The sequence below is a fragment of the Ochotona curzoniae genome, unplaced genomic scaffold (assembly GCF_017591425.1).
Source record: "Ochotona curzoniae isolate NIBS_2020 unplaced genomic scaffold, NIBS_Ocur_1.0 contig_3520, whole genome shotgun sequence".
In the NCBI taxonomy this organism is placed as follows: Eukaryota; Metazoa; Chordata; class Mammalia; order Lagomorpha; family Ochotonidae; genus Ochotona; species Ochotona curzoniae.
The window spans coordinates 29364728-29382500 of record NW_024465894.1 but is presented as its reverse complement, the minus strand read 5'-3'; the positions used below and the strand labels follow the sequence as shown (position 1 = coordinate 29382500).

Below are 17773 nucleotides of genomic sequence, written 5' to 3'. Positions count from 1 at the left end.
CCTTCTTTTATTTCAAGTCCCGTTTGCTCCAGCGTCAGGACCGTGCTGCGAATCCTCAGGTGCGCTCAGGTTCTCCAAACAGCTCACGCTCCACGCCTCTCAGCTGTTCTCTGGTCTGCTATTAAATAACCCTTCTCTTTGCGAAAAGCTGGTTTGTGCCTGGCGCTGGAGGGCTCCAGGAAGAGAGAAAAGCTGTGGGTCCCCATTTCCCATCCACTTCAGGGCCAAGTGCCGCAGAACCCCCACTCCCCCTCACCCAGGTCCCCGCGGTTCTCGGGCCTCCCTGGCACCCCTGCGACCCGGGCACGGGGCATGCTCAGAGGGCGCGCGGAGGCGCAGGCGTTGGCTGCAGTGGGGCCGGGGAGCCGGGAGGTGCCGCTGCGTCCCCGCTTCCCGGCGCCTGACCCAGCGCGCAAAGTTGGGCTGGGAGCCGCGGGGGGAAGGAAGGACCGTTCGAGCAAGGGTGGCGGAGAAAGGGGGGGCGGGAGGCGGAGGGAGGAGGGGAAGGAGAAAGGAGGGGGGGCGCCGAGCGTGTGTCACTCGCTCGCTCGCTCTGTGTATAGACGATGTGCTGAATGGTAGGCTTTGAGGAGGCGGCGGCGGCGGCGGAGCAGGATCCAACGGAGGCTGCCAACCTCGGCCGCACAGCTCGGCTTCCCTGCCTCGTGAGGCTCGGATCCACCCAGGGCTCCCGACCCCGTGTCCCGCCCGGGGCATGGCCCGGCGCTGCGCCCCCGCGCGCCCCGCCTGCTGAAGCGGCGCCGGAGGGTGGTGCGGAGGCCAAGAGGCCCGGGGAGGCCGGCTGAGGGAGAGGAGTCGAGCTGCTCCAGAACCGAGAAAAGCAGCCCGCGCCCGGCGCCCCGCGCTCCGAGCCCCTTCCCTGCCGCGCTCGCCCGGGCCGCCCGGAGCCCCGATGAACCCAGATGGCCGGGGCTCAACCTGGAGTGCACGCCTTGCAACTCAAGCCCGTGTGCGTGTCCGAGAGCCTCAAGAAAGGCATCAAATTCGTCAAGTGGGATGATGTAAGTAATGGGGCGGCCCGGCTTGGGACGAGGGCCGGGGCACCGGGCAGGGCGGGTGGCGTGGGGGTGGGGCGAGGGGGCGCGTTATGCAATGGGCGCGCGGGCAGGGACGGCCTGGGGGCGCACAGGTTGGCATCTGTGGAAGCGATGGCAGGGGGACAGGAGCTTTGCGCGCGCTTCTCGGTCCTCCGTGTTTAGTAGCTGACATCCTTGCTGAGGCTGGCAGGCACCCGCGGAAGGTCTCGAATCTCTCAGGCCAGCGGGACAGGACAGGCTTTGCCGGCTGCCTGGTGCTCAGAGTTTGCAAAGTGAGGAGTGTGAAGTTGGGTCCAGCTGGAAAGCGCCGGGTGTGAACAAGACGCGCCCTCTCCTGCGGTCGCAGCCTTTGGTATCTGTGTGGCTGGATTTCAGAAACGTTCCGCCCTCGAGTCCACAGAGTGTAGATGTCTCTTGATCCTCCAGCCTTTCCGTGGGAACCCACGCGGCCGAGGATGCGGCGGTCCAGCCGACAGGTGGTCGCTGATGCCAAACTTAAGCGCCTGGCTCCAGAATGAGGGGCCTGGAGTGGCAGAGGAAAATACACCTGGGGGGTCAGGGAGCAGAAGCTGGGAGAGGGAGAGGGGGCTTGCTGGGTTCAGGATGGCCTCGTGGGCCTGACCGGAGGCTGAGACGGTGAGTTTGGGGAGAACTGGTTCATTTGCCACAGGCACATAACACTTCACCACATGGTTTAGCTGCACCTTCTGGCAGGTGGGCTGCAGGCTGCCTCAGGCCCCGGGGGTCACCAGACCCTAGGACTTTGGATGGCCTGTTCTTGCCTTCCAACAGGCACTGGCCTGAGAGCGTCACCAAGGGATGCAGGTGTCATTCAGAAGGCTTCATAAGAACGACCGCCACAGTAGCCCCGAGGTGCCAGAACTGAAAAGAAATTTAGGTCCAAATGACTAATATGGCTCCAAATCAGAAAGAATTACAGCAGAGTGAGGTGTTCTTGCTGAAAGGGTTTTTCTACCTAGTAAATTACAGCCTGTTATCCTTCAGGGTATTTTTAATCCTCTTAAGCCAATTTCCAGTGTCTAAAAACAATTTAAATATTCCAGGTAGCGAATCCAATTACTTAGCCGAGTGTGCCTATTTTGTCCACTTGGAAGTGCCGATGGAACTTGGCGTGTCAGCCACGGCTTCCTTGAAAGCTCATGCCAGTTAATAAACGCTGCCGGCAGGGCTGTAAACAACGCCTTGTCTACCAGGCTTCACACCTTTGTCCGTTCCTTCCCAGGCTCATCGGACCGCATGTTTCTGTAAATGTGATAAAAATCCACAGTGGAGTAAGTTCTGATACAGGTTTAACTGTTCTGTTTGTGTCAAGGGAAATACAGCAAGAAGATGTGGTTAAACAGCTGATAAAACAGGCTTGTCCATCGTAAGTTTGCATAGGGAGCTCGTGTGACAAGGACTCACCAAGAGTGAGAGGAAAGAGGGGATATAGCAGAAAGAGATGTTACAAAAAAATAAATGGGGGAAGGAGGGGATGTTTATTACACATCCTGGATTCTTTATAGTAATTATTTAGAATCCTACAACATTCTCTGTAATTTCTTATTGAGGAGAAAATGGTCAGTGCCACTTTGGGAATGAAAGTCTAAAAGGGGAGCCCCGTTTTTGGATGTCCAGCCGAGGGGGGAGGGGGGCTTTTATTTCGTGTAGTTATGGAAGCCTGTTCGTGCTGCCCTTGGGTTACAGACTGAGGTGGTGTTGGATGAAGTAGACCTGAGTGCCACTGTCACAGACCTAAGGTTCTAGGATGAGGCAGGCATGGCTCAGGACCCTGACCAAGTGAGGTTACAGGGGAGAGGGGAGAGGCCCTGGGTGCCCTGGAGAAGGAGAAGGGGGGCGACAACTCTCCCTAGCCCTGCGGCCAGCTCCGAGTGCCTGGAGATACCCTACCGGAAGGAGGCAGGCCGCAAGGAGATGCCAGTCACACTCTCAGATCTGCTATTTTTTTTTTTTTCTGTTTTAAGAAAGACAGATGTCCTAAAATGCTGGCTCCTAGCACCCCAGCCCGATGTTTGCAGGTCTTTTTTAAGTGCAAACCCAGAAGTCAGGTGCCCTGGGATGGGATGGACTCACAGGCCAGTGTTTGGTGGAGTAGAAAGGGCCCAGCCTGTGCTACTCTCCATGCTTTCCCAGTTTGCCGTGTGCCCCTCTGGTATCAAGTCAGTTCAGGGTAGTGGTCCCCTTTTTATTAAATAGTGTGTCCTTAGTGAGAGTGTGTGTTGAAGACAATGCGACCATGCCTTGAGCCAACCGCCTGGTTTTACCTGCTGGTTGTCTTAGAAGGTCAGCTCTGTGACTTGAGGCAAATCGTTTGGCCTCTCTGAACGTTTGCTGTTGCTTGTGCAGAATGATGGTCTCACTGCAGCTCCCACACGTGTCTCCTGGAGCAGCCAGAAGAGCTGGGCGGACACACAGTGCTTCTTACCCGGGTGTGTGTCTGAGTTGTATCATGAAGTATCCCCGATGCTCAGCCAGGCCTCTCTCAGATTCAGACTCTCCTGTTTCATTTTCACCTGCTTCTAGTGCGGTTGTTCAAAAAGGAAAGGGAAGAAAGATGGCTCGGAGAGGCCACCTGTTTCACTCTGTGTGTCGTGCACTTCCAGCCTCTTTCGTTTGATGTGTTGAGCCATGTTTGTCTCCCAGCATGTGAGATCTGTGACAGCAGGGGTTTTGTGTTTTCTTTTGGCACCTACTTTGAGAGATAGCTACCTCTTCCTGCCTCAGGGATGCATGTCTAGAGGAAAAGTAAGTACTGGCAACAGCTTAAAATTTCTCAATAAGCTGGTCTTAGTTAAAGACCGCAGGGCCCTGGTTGGTGGAAGGTCTGAAGAGGAAGCGGGAAAACTCCAGTGTCTCCAGGGTCCCATGAGAAAGTAAGACATGTAACAGGCAGTTCAGACCTGATAAGTTGGGAGGCTGATGTGACAACTCAGTTGGCCAATCCTCTGCCTGCAAGCCCTGGTAATCCGTATTGGGCACTCCTTTTTGTCCTGGCTGTTCCGCTTCCCTTCCAGCTCCTTGCTTGTGACCCAGGAAAGCAGTGGAGGATGACCCAAAGGTTTGGGACCCTGCACCCACATGGGAGACCTGGAAGAAGTTCCTGGATGGCTCAACTTAGCTCTGACCATTGCAGCCATTTAGGGAGTGGATAGAAGATCTTTGTCTCTCTGTAAATGTGCCTTTCCAATAAAAGTAAATAGATCTTCAACACTGTTGAGTTGGGAGTGATGTGGGGTTGTGAAGAGTTTATTGATGGTTCCTTAAGTGATTAAGCCCTACCACCAGTGGTCCTGTTGTCCTGAAAACAATCTGGAGTGCAGAGTGCCGCCCAGAGCCTGCACTGCAGCACTGTGAACTTTTGGTGACCTATAAAGGTCATGGTAAGTCTCTGGAGAACTTTGACAAAGTTCTAACAAACCACCCGCAGGCAGCAGGTGGAGACCTGGAGACACCCTTCTGTACCAGATAAGGCACTAAACTGCTGTCTGATCCTGAGAAGGTCTGGGGTCCCCTGGGTCAACAGGCATGTGAGTAGGATTTGAAATTCTTAAGTAGTTTGAAAGTAGTCACAGAATCCATGGTGGTCTGAATATCAGGGTAAGACTCTCCTCCTGAACTTCTCAACCAGACAAAGGAATGACCTGTCTTGACTACCTATTTCCCTAATGAGATTAAAGGATACTGTGCTCAATCTTTGCTTTTGTTTTGCTTTGATGTGTTATCAGAGGCTGGTGCTGGGACCCAGGTGTAAAGGGCTCTGGGCATTCTGTGAAAACTCTGGTGTAACAGACAGTGGAAGGGAGTTACTTTGTCTCAGCTGCGGAGCTGGGGAGATTGTGCAACTGGCTGCTCTCCCTTCCAGCCCTTGCTGTGCTTTGTATTGGACAGGATATGGAAGGAACGAAGGGGGAACCGACAGCTTCATGGCAGGCACGGTAAGCCCTGATTTGCCCTCACACTCAGAACTGTGCCTTGTTTCTGGGAGATGAGAGGGCTTCCCTTTGTTGTTGTTGTTCTTTTTTTTTTTTTTTTCATCATTTTCTTCCAAATGCAGATCTTGCTGTGGGCAATTGGCTTAGTGCATTCCAGCCTCTGTTTCTCTGTTGACTTGCGTAGATGGTGATATTTCCTGCCTTGCAGGACAGCCCCTCAGGTTGAATGAACAAATGCTTATGTGTAGTGCCTGAAGCACAGGAAACTCCCAAAAAAAGTATTGTAAAAAGTTGTTGACCTGCATAGTAACAGGGCCATGAATTTTATCAAGGTGATCAGTTTGCTATAAATAACTCTTTTGTTCTGTATGTAGGGAAATTTCAGCTGTTCCAGAGGAAACGTATGTGATTTCAAGTAGGACTTGCTTGCTCTTAATTTCTTAATCGTCCACGAGATTTCTATTTAAATTCTGTTTATGTAATCTCATATCCTGTCTTAGAAGCATCATCTTAGTGAACAGTCAGAATCGCTAAGTTTGCGAGGGGATCTCAAGTTCAGGGGTTTGGATTTGCATTAACGCTTCTGTCCCCACCAGTATAGCAGCAACCTACACGCAGACTTAGTTAGAACTTCTGCATATTATGCAGCCTCAACTTCCAGCTTCCAAAATGATGACACTGAAGGCTTGGAAAGGAAGGGAGCTGAGAGGAAGGGCTTGTGAGGTGAGGATTCAGCAGCATTCATTTTGTGACAGGTATGGGAGGAAGAAACCAACCGAGTCAGGGAATTAGGTTGGGGTCTCCTGCAGGGGCCACCTGCAACTTGGAAGAGTGGCAGGTACCTCTTCCAGAGCCTCTGAGATGTGTCCAGAATGAGCCCTGCATTTCTCACTGACAGTCAGCTATTATTGTAGGCTAACTGTAAGCATATTACTTTTTCCAAGTGAGCTATGGTTAATTTTTGTTACGTTGTGACTGCATACCCCTATCACACAAATGGGTGCAGCTGGGTTGGCTTTCACGCATGAGCCCTCCCACATCACCTGCACAAAATCGGGAGCCAGCTCCAGCAGCTCCAAGGTGCTCACGTGTTCTTAGCCTCATGCTAGAGATTAGTTTCACCTGGTTGTAATCTAAGACAGCTATTTTGATTTTTGACTGAAAACTAAGTCAAACCTCTTCAGCAAGATTATTTTTATTATTGCTGAGTTGAGTCTCTTGAACAACAGCAAAGGTGACTTATCTTCAGTTGTGACGGGCCTTTTATTAAGTCCTTTATCAGTCTGGAGGGAAAGTTTGGGAAGTGCAGCAGGTGCTATAAATGCCCTCAAGGATGAAACGGTTAAAAGCTAGTAATTTAGCAAGGAAATGTGGTCCCTTCAGGCTGTTATTGGCAAGGCAAAGCAGGTTTCAACCTTCCTGTTGCCAGTATATAGGTTTCTCTCATAATTTCTTTTTTGTGCCTTGAATTTATTTTGTTGTTACTCGTTTTTTTTTTTAACTTTAATTGTATTTCTTAAAAATGTTTGTTTGCAAGTGGGAAGGGGAGGGAAGCGAGAAGGAGGAAGAGCAGTGGGGAAGGGAGAAAGAGAATATGGGAATGCTCAACTACTAAGTCACTCACCAGGTGCTGGCTCCTGCCAGGGCTGTGCCTCCTTGCACCAGGGAGCCAGGAGTGTGATCTTGGTCTCCACTTGGGAGGCAGAAACCCGGAAGCCATCATCAATGGCCTTATTGGAAGGTAGCAGGAATAAGGATCCAGGGCTGGGAATTGAACCCAAGTACTCTGATGTAGAGTACGTTGAGATGAAATTTATCAAAATGTAAGATTAATGCTTTAAAAAATTAAATTCAGTATGCATCTCTTCTTCCAGACCAAAGATAGACTCTCAGTGAAACTGTTAACTGTATCTTGACAATACAATGCTGGACTCTCTGCCATTGTCCATGCCCGCAATGATGGACATATGACTGTTTATGAACAATTATACCATAGTAATAATATAGGGAAACTCAGTGCAGGGGAAGGGTCTTGGGGTTGGGGTAAGGAAAATCCCAAGGCCCATGGAACTGTCACATAAAATGCTAATAGTAATACAAAAATTGTAAACAAAATAAATTAATCTTTGAAAGAGTTACAGAGAGGGGAAGAGACAGAGATCTCGATTCCTCTGCTTTGCCCTCCAAAGGGTCTGTCTCCAGAGTTGGCAGTGGGCCTACCCATCAGGGTCTCCTACAGTTTGGGCAGTAGATCCAAGCGCTGGGACTGTCTTCTGCTGCTTTCCCAGGCACATCAGCAAGGAACTGAGTTGGAAGCAAAGGATTGGGGACTTGAACCAGCACCTCCATTAAGGGAGGCTAGTTTAAGCTTCTGTTACAATGCTGGCCCCCAGAATCATGATTTAATGGAAACAATCTAAGGATACCTTGTGCACTTCCAGTGCTGTTCTAACAATCTCCCCCTCTGGCTCCATAACACCCGAAGCTGACATTTCCCACCTGTGGTGTATTGGGGTAATTGGCTTTGTCTATTAGCATATCCTGAATATTTCCCTTCAACAGGCTTGCCTGTCAATAAATAGCTTCAAATTATATTTACCTGTAGTGATATTTAAATGGAACAGAACATTCTGCGTTTTAAAACTGAACTTGGTAACCTGTAGTTAAATGGTTCCTTATCAGAATTGTTTCATGTTATCATGAGCAAGAAGTGCCAGCAGAAAATGGAATGGGGTTGATTGTGGCTTGTTGGCTAATGCTCCAGGTCTCCGCTTCAAGAGCAAATCCTCAGTCATTGAAAATGTTGGCTTTCCTGTTGCTTGAGCTAATATTAGGCTTATGCGGCCTTTCAGATCCTGTCGTAAATTACATATGCTCTGGCAGGTTTTACAATCTATTCCGTGTAATCCTTTCCATGTCCATTCCAGGTCTGATCCCCTAATAAGAACCATGTCCTCCTGTGCATCATTAGGTCAAGGAACCAGGAAAATCCTAATGAGGTCATTTACATGTATAGCACTAAAAGAGCCATCAATTTTTGTGAAAAATGAAGTGAAATTTGTTATATTCTCTGAAGATTTTTTTAGTTTTTCTCTTTAAAGTCTAATGTTTGATTTGAAGAATATTCGTTATGCATTAATTTCAACTACAGAATTAAAAAATTTTTATGTTCTGTATATCTGGATATATGTGTTTATTAGTGGATATTGCATTTACACTTGTCCAGGAACTAAATTATACATAATAATGTATAGTTGAGAATATACTATTTTATAACATAGGAAACATTTTGTATTAAAATGGAATTAATAACATCCTACATCTGTTTTTCATTTCACGAGCTTTGTAGTTCGTCACGTTTCTTTTATTGCCCTGCAGATTTATGGCAAAGGAAACACTTCCACCTAAACTGGTGTTGGTGGATGTCAATACTGCAATCTAAACGGTTAAGGGATGTTTTATTACAAAAATCAAACTTTGCAGCTTTTCCATTACATGTATATTGGCAGGTTAGTTTTACTTATTTGTTAGAAATATCCATATGAATTGGCAAGTGCATAGCTGGTCTAGTAGACAGAGAACAAAGTCAAGGACGCTGACCCTCATCTTTCTCAGGGGTGCTGAGTTGGAGGTGGTTGCGTCCCACCACCGGCCTGTTTGGGTATCCTTGCGGTAGGATAGTGTGTGACAAAGTCTGACTCTTTAGGTCTATATTTACCAGACTCCCTTGAGGCTAATATTTCTGGCTGCAAATTAAGTTCCTCGAAATAGATGATGCACACACCTGTGCTTTGAAGGTTAGGAATATGACAGTGGCTGCCCTGCGGCATCTTTTTGTTTGTTTCTGGGTATGAGGAAGGTTGAAGACGGGGTCTTCCCTGTGATCATTCCCAGTGCCCAAGAGGCATTGCTGACAGTGGCCACTCCTTGTTCTCTGCTTTTCTCTTCCCTTGTCTTCAATCATGTCGGCACATTGTGGGTCCCATTTGTTTCTTCTTAATTTCTTGCTGAGTGTGTTAGCCACAATGCTGTTCCCCATCCGTGGTCTGTGATCATTTGGACAGAATCTAACCACAGCCCATTTCTCCAACCCTTCCAGTGATTTCATCAAGGGATTAATTATCTGTATTAAGTCCTTTAATGTTCAAAATTCCAAAAAAGATTTCTATTTCATGCAGCAAAACCTTCTCAATATAACCTTTTATGGCTTTGGGATTTCATGACTTTTAGTCCTAATGGGCGGTAATCATCTAAACATACTATGTCATTTTCTCCTTTAATATTACATTTAAGGAAAATGGGAGTTTGCTGTGATATTGCCTCTGGAATTTAATACTGAGAGTGAGCCTTTTGCACACATATTCATTATTGCTCTATGTCCATCTCCATGTAGTTCTCAAACATCTTGGGTGGTGGGAAAAAGCACAAGTGTTCTCCATTTTACAGAGAAGTAAGTTGAGGTTAGTGAATGAGGGACTTGCTCAAGGATGCATAATTTACTAGATCTAAAATCTTAATTTTAAAAAGTAGGTCTTAAAATTGATCCACCATGATGTCCCTTTTGGTGACAGAGAACTTTATCAGTTGAGTTCCAATGAATGCAAACTGATTTTAAAGCATCTCCCTGATTTTGGGTGATTCATGCAATGAGGCTTGGGTCTGTGATTGGTTACTCTTTTCAGAATAACTGTTTTTGCCTATCTTATGCAGGATGTGGAAATACAGGAAAATTTCATTACTGCTTTGACGTATGGGAGTGTTATACACCTATTTTTACTTATTCATTTTTAAAGGTTTCTTTATTTTAATTGGAAAGTCAAATTTATAGAGAGAAGGAGAAGAAAAGAGAAAGATCTTCTGTCCTCTGGTTCACTCCCCTAGTGGCAGCAATAGTCAGAGCTGAGCTGATCCCAAGTCAGGAGCCAGGAGCTTCTTCCAGGTCTCCCACATGGGTGCAGGGTCTCAAGGCTTTGGGCCATCCTCCACTGCTTTCCCAGTCCACAGGCAGGAATCTGGATGGGCAGCGGAGCTGCCAGAACATGAACTGGCACCTACATGGGATCCTGGCACATGCAAGGCAAGGACTTTAGCTGCTAGGCTACTGTGCTGAGCCCTGCTATATACTTTATATACCTTACAATGTTCTTGATCAGTCAATGTAAAATATGTTTAAAAACAGATATTTAGGCCCAGCACACACACACACACACACACACACACACACACACACACACACACACACAGATTCAACCTTCCTGGTATCATTAAATCATGGCTTAATTATTACCTGCTACCCTCCTCTCCCCTTGTGACAATGTCTGTGTGACTTCTGTTCTAGCTCTCCTAAGAACATAATCAATATGGTTTTAGAAATAAGCATCCAGCCTCAGTACCAGCATCCTGCCCTGAGTCCTGTATGGGCCTTCTGTGACTGGCTTCCCTGCTTCGTCTTCCCATCGCCCAGAGAGTGTAACCTACAGTCACCTTTCTAGTTCACGCTGCACCCTTCTATCCCAGCTCTCATAGCTCCCCACCTCTCAAGAAATGTGTAGCGATGCAATTCACACGTGTGAACACACACACACAGTTTTGCATCCACCTGAATACATAGTTACGTATTTGCCAGTAATATTGAATGCCTGAAAAATGTTCAACATTACTCATTGCCATAGAAGTGTGTGCTCATTCCTCAAGTTAACACCTACTTTATACCCAGCAGAGCTATCCCTTGCTAAAGTGACCAGTTTTTTCATCTCTTGTTCCCCCACTAAGCATTTGAGCATCTGGGTTGTTCAGCTATTAGAGCTTTCATTCCATATTGAAAGTATTACACAGTGTTGCAAGAAGGACTTGTATTTTTTTTCCCTCAATTATGAGGGATTTTCATCCTTGCTAGTTCCATTTATACATCTTAATGGTGCTTCTTTCTACACTCTTCAGTTCTCTACTCTGAGCCTTCTTCCTTCCTTTGCTTTGCTTTATTTTGGGACATTTCCGATTGGACGCATCTGCAGTTGGAAGGTTTTTTTCCTTCAGTAATCTTGATTTAACATACTGGTTAAACATGGAACTTACTGTGGTTTTATTTTATGATCAGACTGTGCTGCTCGTGTTTGATGGGTGTGACTTCTGATTTTCTATGACTCCTCGGAATTTTTCCCCTTTTGGTTAGCAATGCCCCCTCACCACAGTGTGTATATTTGCCATACTGGTCTCTGCTCGTTCCTAATGCAAGAATTAAAGGATCCCTGGGGAACATTGCTTGTTTTTCTTCATTGTTGGCTCTCTAATATTGATTGAGTTACAAATTTATATCACTGTTGAGATGCATATTCTTGGAAAGAGAATGTTAAAATCACTGTGGAGGGAGAAGTACTTGTTAAAGTACTCTCTTACATGTGCATGTGGAAGAGCCAGTTAACTCGTAGAGGAACCCGAGCCAATCAGAATTGCAGCTGACCTCTCAGAGAAAACCTTACCAGCCAGAAGAGAATGGAGTGATATAGTCCAGATCCTAAAAGGGAAAACTTATCTGCTCGGGATATGCCAAAGAAAGCTTTCTTTTGTATTTGAAAATGAAATGCTTTCAAAGAATGCAAAAAATGTAGACTTTGCCTCTAGTACGTTTTCTCTGCAAATGTTGCTCAAAGATGTGCGACAGGGGGCTCATTCAGCAAGAGGAAATCATGATGATAAATATATTAAATATATGTGCACCAAAAGCCAGGGCACCTGCTTACGTGAAACAGGGATTACTGGATTTAAAGTGAGAAATAGACTCCCAATGCAGTAATAGTGGGAGGGGAGATTTGAACACCCAGCTAACTTCAGTGGACAGATTGACAAGACAGAAACTCAGTAAGGGTGGCACAGAGCTCACCCAGACAATAAAACAAGTGGAGTTAATCGATATTTACAGAGCTTTTCATCTTAAGACAGAATACAGTTCCTTTCCATCTATACATAGAATCTTTTCCAGGATTGATCATATTATAGGCTACCAAACATGCCTCAGCAAATTAAAAAAAAATAGAAATTATACTCAGACCACTGTGGAATGAAACTGGGGTCCAGCAAGTAAAAATACTGCAGGAGACATGCAAATACTTGGAAACTCAGCAAAGGTTTATACAAGAAGTCAAACAACAAAAAATTGCTTAAAACAAATAAAGGCATCAATACAACATGCTTTTTGAGATACAAGGCAGCACTCATCCAAAATACATGATGAGTATAGTAGTGAACAAATATACACACTTGTTCTCATCGATGAACTGTATGATGCAAGCTAGTGTGTAAGTGAAGGTTTGTTGCAGTATACATCTGTGCTTTCAAATAAAAGGATTCCCAATCAAACTGTTAAATATATCTTGATGACATGATACTAGATTTTCTACCATTTCCTGTACCTCCCATGCCATGATACACTTAAAGTAGTGTTTTAATTTAATTTTAATTATTTTCACTGTTTCCAGCACCCTTGTACATATAGCAGGTATAAATATACGTAAGATGCGTGTGGTATTCCAATTTCAAGGTGGACACCTGTGACTGTCGGCAACTGAAAAGGCTCTTGAACAGAGCAGTAATCGAAGAATGTTGAGAATTTTTGTATAGAGTATGGACTTGAAAATTGAATTTTCAGCATTTCCCTTTTCAGCTTATATTTCCTTGGAATATGTTATTTAGCCAAAGACTTAATTTTTTTTTTATTTTGCAGTGAAATGGGAATAACAATAATGTCTACCTCTTAAGATATTCTAAGCATCAAAGGAGAAAATCGTTTTGAAGTTCATTACTGGCCCTAAGCAAATGTTGGAACTGTCTCGGTTATTATCCTGTCAAGAGGATTTTAGGAACCTATGCTGTAGTATTAGAAGGGAGCTTGGACTTCTGTGCTTTTCTTTGTCTGTCCATGTCTTTAGAATTTATGACTATTTACTTGGAGGGAAGGGTGGAAGAAGGGAGAGAGGGAGGGAAATGGCCAAGGCAAAAGAGAAAACTAGATTGGAAGGAAGAAAGAAGCAGAGGGAGAGAGGGAGGGAGGGAGAGGGAGAGAGGGAAGAAGGGAGAGGGACAGAGAAGTATCCTGCTGGTTCACTCTCCAATGCAGCACTGTCTGAGACAGGCCCAGTTTAAAGCCAAGAGCCACACATTCCTCTGGGTGTCCCACAGGGGTGTTAAGAAACCAAGGAATTGGGCTGTCACTGGCTGCTTCCTAGACATGTTTTCGCGAAGCTGGATTATAAGCAAGGTGGGACTGGATTCCAGGCTTTCAAAAATGGGATGACAGCATACCTCGTGTTTGCTTAATGTGCTGTGCCACAACACCCTCCTGGGGATTTATGTCAGTGTATGCATGATGAAATCATTATAATGAAGAGTTGTACGCTTTAGAAATGTTAATGTTGATTCTGATGATTCTTTTTCATTGTAAAGACTCATTTGTTTGAAAGACAGGATGTATATGAGAGAGAGAGAAAGGAGAGAGATCTTCTGTCCATTGGCTCATCTCCTCAATGGCCACAGAAGTCAGGATTAGGCCTGCGTGAAGGTAGGAGTTTGAATCGCCCTCTGTGTCTCCCGTGGAAAGACAGGGACCCAAATATTTGGACTGTCATCTTTGCTTTCCCAGGCATGTTAGCAGGAGTGGTAGCCAAAGCAAGGCAGCTGGGACTTGCCTCTGCACTCCTATCTGGGATCCTGATCATTTGAACCTGCTGTGTCACAATGCTTGCCCTCCAGGGACTCTTCTTATTGAAATGTTTCTCATTCTTTTGGATGTTGAGGTTTTGTGCAGTCCTTCACTTTGTTTCTAAGAAGACTCTTGGAGGGTTCATATAATTGGCAAAGCAACCACTTCTTCATCACATTATTTTTCACTACTGGTGAGGAAGGGATGAGAGTTAAATGGTTTCTAGCAAATAAAGAGGAATAAATGGAAGTTAACATGACCTGCTGTTGCTAACTTAAGACATGCATGTGCATTAGAGTTCTCTTTGAAAAAGACAAGTGTTTCTAATAAATTTCTTGTAATTTAAGTAAATGATCAAAGTTGATGTTTTAGAGGATTTACTTAGGTTTTTGGTTCATTCTATGGTCACCGGTGCTTCTTGGAGTTTTCTGTCACTGCGTTCTAGACCCCAAACCTTGGCCACTGTGTGTCCCCATCATTGGCTCGCCTGTGTGTTCCATGGCTGCTGAGCACCTGCTTCACCAGTCACAGTGTGGGTGCTAGACTCCATTCCCAGATCATTAAATGAGACACTTTTGGGAAAAAGGCCCTGCCATCTGTTTAGAAAAGACTTCTCAGTGAATCAGGTGCTCTCAAAGTTTCTGCACTACTCTCTTATGGAATACACATCATGCAGATGTTGACATAGAAATAGAGAATAAAATACAGACCCAATCAAGATGTCTTCATTATTCTGCAGTAATAATGAAGGCTTCACAACCATCTGAATTCTGTTGGAAATGAAAGAAGGCTGTGTGCTTCAACCATCAAATCTGCATGTGTGCTCAGACAAGAATATTCAAGATGTACATTGTAGGGCTACTTTGGTATGGGGAGATTATAGATACTTTTGACTAAGTGGAAGTTGGGAGAACTACATGGAATTAAAAATGGATGTTTTTGAATTTCTGGGTCAAATCCTGCCTTCCATGGCAATGATGCCAAGTTCTGGCTGATGTTGAAACGTCTGAAGTGGATATGGAGGTTGTAGGCAGGGAGCTGAGCTAGTGATCCTTTAACCAAGAAGCTGTGGTTGGAAGAGTGGGGTCAAGAAAATATCAAACAAAGGAGATTGGATTTTGAACGAGGTGAAGAAATAAGCTTGGAATGGAAGATTCTGCAATCTGTGGGGCAGACGACTAAAGCGTTCCGAAATACAAATTTGAGCAGCTTTACTCTTAAGTAGTTGATCCTCTGAGATTCTTACAGTGAATTGCCAACCAGTATTTTGAGTAGAATCTTGATGGTTGCTTCCATATCCAAGGAAGTGACTTGAGAATTCTGTTATGTCTGCGTGTGAATTTCATTCATCTCGCAGTAGGAATGTGTGCAGTATACAGTTTGCTGGAGGCTTTTATTTTGTCCACCTCTGGAAGAGAGGAACAGGTTGGAAAACGTTGCAACTTACAGGAAATATTTCTGTGAACTATTATGCATGAAATATCATAGGTGAATCCTGAAATAGTTTGAGAATTTTTTTCCAATAGAATATCAAATTTGTTTCCAACTCTTTCTTTTGACATTTAAATTTAAAGGTAATATAGAAATTTAAAAATTCTAGCTATCATTCCATGCAATGACACTTTTTAGGAAAGTTATTTTTCAAGCTACATGTCCAGAATATATGTCAAGAATATCAGAATAAAACAGGATGGCAGCTCCTCAAAGAAAAAAAGCAGCTTAGTACACTACAACTCAGCAGTGGCATTTCTGGGTTTATACTGAAAAAGACTGAAGGCAGAGATTTAAAAAGAATCTCTGTCTTCCTAATGGCCTATTCACAATTGCAAATTGAGGAAAACAAGCCAAATATCTATTGGTAGATAAATAGATCAACCCAACATGGTATATGCATAAAGTAGGATGTTCATTTATTCAATGCAATGCATTTGAAACATGCTTATATATATATGGATGAACTGAGAACATTAGACTCAATGAAATAAGACAGCCCAAAATGGGTATATGAATTTGGCTCTGCTTTTGTGAGTTACTCAGAATAAGCAAAGTTATGCAAAAAATAGAATGGTGTCGCATATGGCATTGTGGGGGTAGCAGGCTTAGCTGCCATTTGTAATGTAATCATTCCATCCCAGAATGCCAATTTGAATCTCAGCCTCGCTTCTTCTGATCCAGAGTCTGAATGTCGCACCTGGGAAGACAGTGGAAGCTGTCCCAAGTTCTTGGGTCTTTGCTCCCAGCTGGGAGACCCTGATGACATTGTTGGTTTGCCCTCACCCAGCCCTGGATATGGGGACTATTTGGAGAATGAATCTGCTGAAATATGATCTCTAGAAGTCTCTCCCTCTCTCTATCTCTCCATTGTCCTGTCTTTGCTTATTGTAGTTTTGATTATTTATTTCAAACAAGCAAAATATTGGAAAGGAAACTACAGCACCAGTACAAATATAACAGGAAGAGTGAAATAATACTAGCAATGTATGTAACAGGTGGACGTGGGTCAGGCTAAAGCCAGGAGCTGGGATTTGGTCCAAGTGACCCACATGGGTGGCAAGGATGCACGGGCTGCATCTCTACCTGCTGCCTCCCAGGGGGCACTCGGTATTCCTGTGGGGAGTGGGGCGCCAGGAGCAGATCCCAATCGTATGATTGGCCGTTGCAAGATGGCGGCTGGCCGAGGGCATTGGTCCCGCCAGTAGGCAAACAGGAAGTCATGGGGATAGGCTGATGCCCTCACTGCGATTATGTCATTGCTACTGGCCTATCAGGTAGCACCCAGTGGACCCACAGGGAGAAGTGATTGGTGGAGAGCTGTATATAAGCAGTCCGCTTTCGGCAATAAAGGGTTCGTGTTGTTCATTCGTTCATTGTGTCGTGTGTTCTGGTTGCGGTGGCGGTTCCTGTTTTTCCAAACCCTCGAGTGTGTGCCTCGTTATTTAATGTCGCTGCGGGTTGGCAATAGCTGCCCAAGTGGGAGTGGAGCTGGGACTTGAAGCCAGATACTCTGGGAAGGCAGGTGGGTGTTCCCAGCAGCATCTGTAGCACGAGGCCAGGCACCCTGCCACAGGTGGCGTTTATAGACTGGAGTTTCAGTTTGAGAAGATGAAAATGCTCTCAACCCCAGTCTACTATATGCTTGTGTCATGTATATTCTATTGCAATAAAAGAATACCAAGATATACCTTCATCTATGATAATAATAACAAACATTTTGTGGTAAACAATTGTCCAGGACTTTACCCAAATTATTTTACTTAACCCTGGCAACAGGCCGGGTGTGTTATTTCTTCTGTTGTGTGAAAGGAGGAGCTAAAAGGGAACAGAAAAGAATGTGAATCCCAGCAGACAGTTCCTAGAGCCAGGCTCCCAAGCTCTGTAGATGAAAAGTAAGATACAATTGCAGAATTCTAATTGCCTCTTCAGGTGCTAGTCTTACATGTTATTTTGATAACATAGAAGCTATACTATATGATAATTATAATAGGTATGAAAAATGTAAAATTATAGCCAAATTATGTATCTTTGAAAAATACAATTCCCACAAAGGTCTGAGTTTTTCTGCATTAAAAAAAATCTGTATCTGGTGACATATATTTTCTTGTCTAGGTAGTATATATTTCTGAAAATTTCTATGCATTTTACAAAGGTTTAATGTTACAAATACAATACATGCAACATTTATGGTATAACAGGTATATCTGTGATGTTTTATTTTAGCATTTGTGACGGTTCTGTGTATTTCTTTCCAAATACAGAGAAAATGGCCTTATTTACCGTTACCTTGGAAACAACAATGCCCAAATGCTGTGTTTATTCTCTTTAGCATAATTAAAAAATCATTTTAGGGAGAAAATGTAATTTTCCATATTATCCTCAAGCCTTAATTTTAATTAACGGTAGTCATTTGAAGTGTTCACTGATGGTGAATGTTTATTAAACTCGCATGAAAAACTAGATATAGATTTTTAGTAGAAAACATGTCCAATGCCTTTTAAAACTTGTCTTTATCAATAAATACACCACTGACCTTTCATTTATGAAGTTATATGCAAAGATTCTTATTACTG

At 44.6% G+C, this 17773-nt stretch overlaps 1 protein-coding gene across 2 annotated transcripts in view; it reads left to right on the top strand.

Annotated features, from left to right (window-relative positions):
- The first annotated feature begins 534 nt into the window (after positions 1 to 534).
- The window catches only part of PLCB1 (phospholipase C beta 1), a 621942-nt gene continuing 604703 nt past the window's right edge, over positions 535 to 17773 (top strand). For both annotated transcript variants that reach the window (XM_040980971.1, XM_040980972.1), the window contains exon 1: positions 535 to 1022. In XM_040980971.1, the coding sequence (XP_040836905.1) occupies positions 924 to 1022 (99 nt within the window). In that variant the 5' untranslated portion in view covers positions 535 to 923. The remainder of the gene's footprint in view (positions 1023 to 17773) is intronic.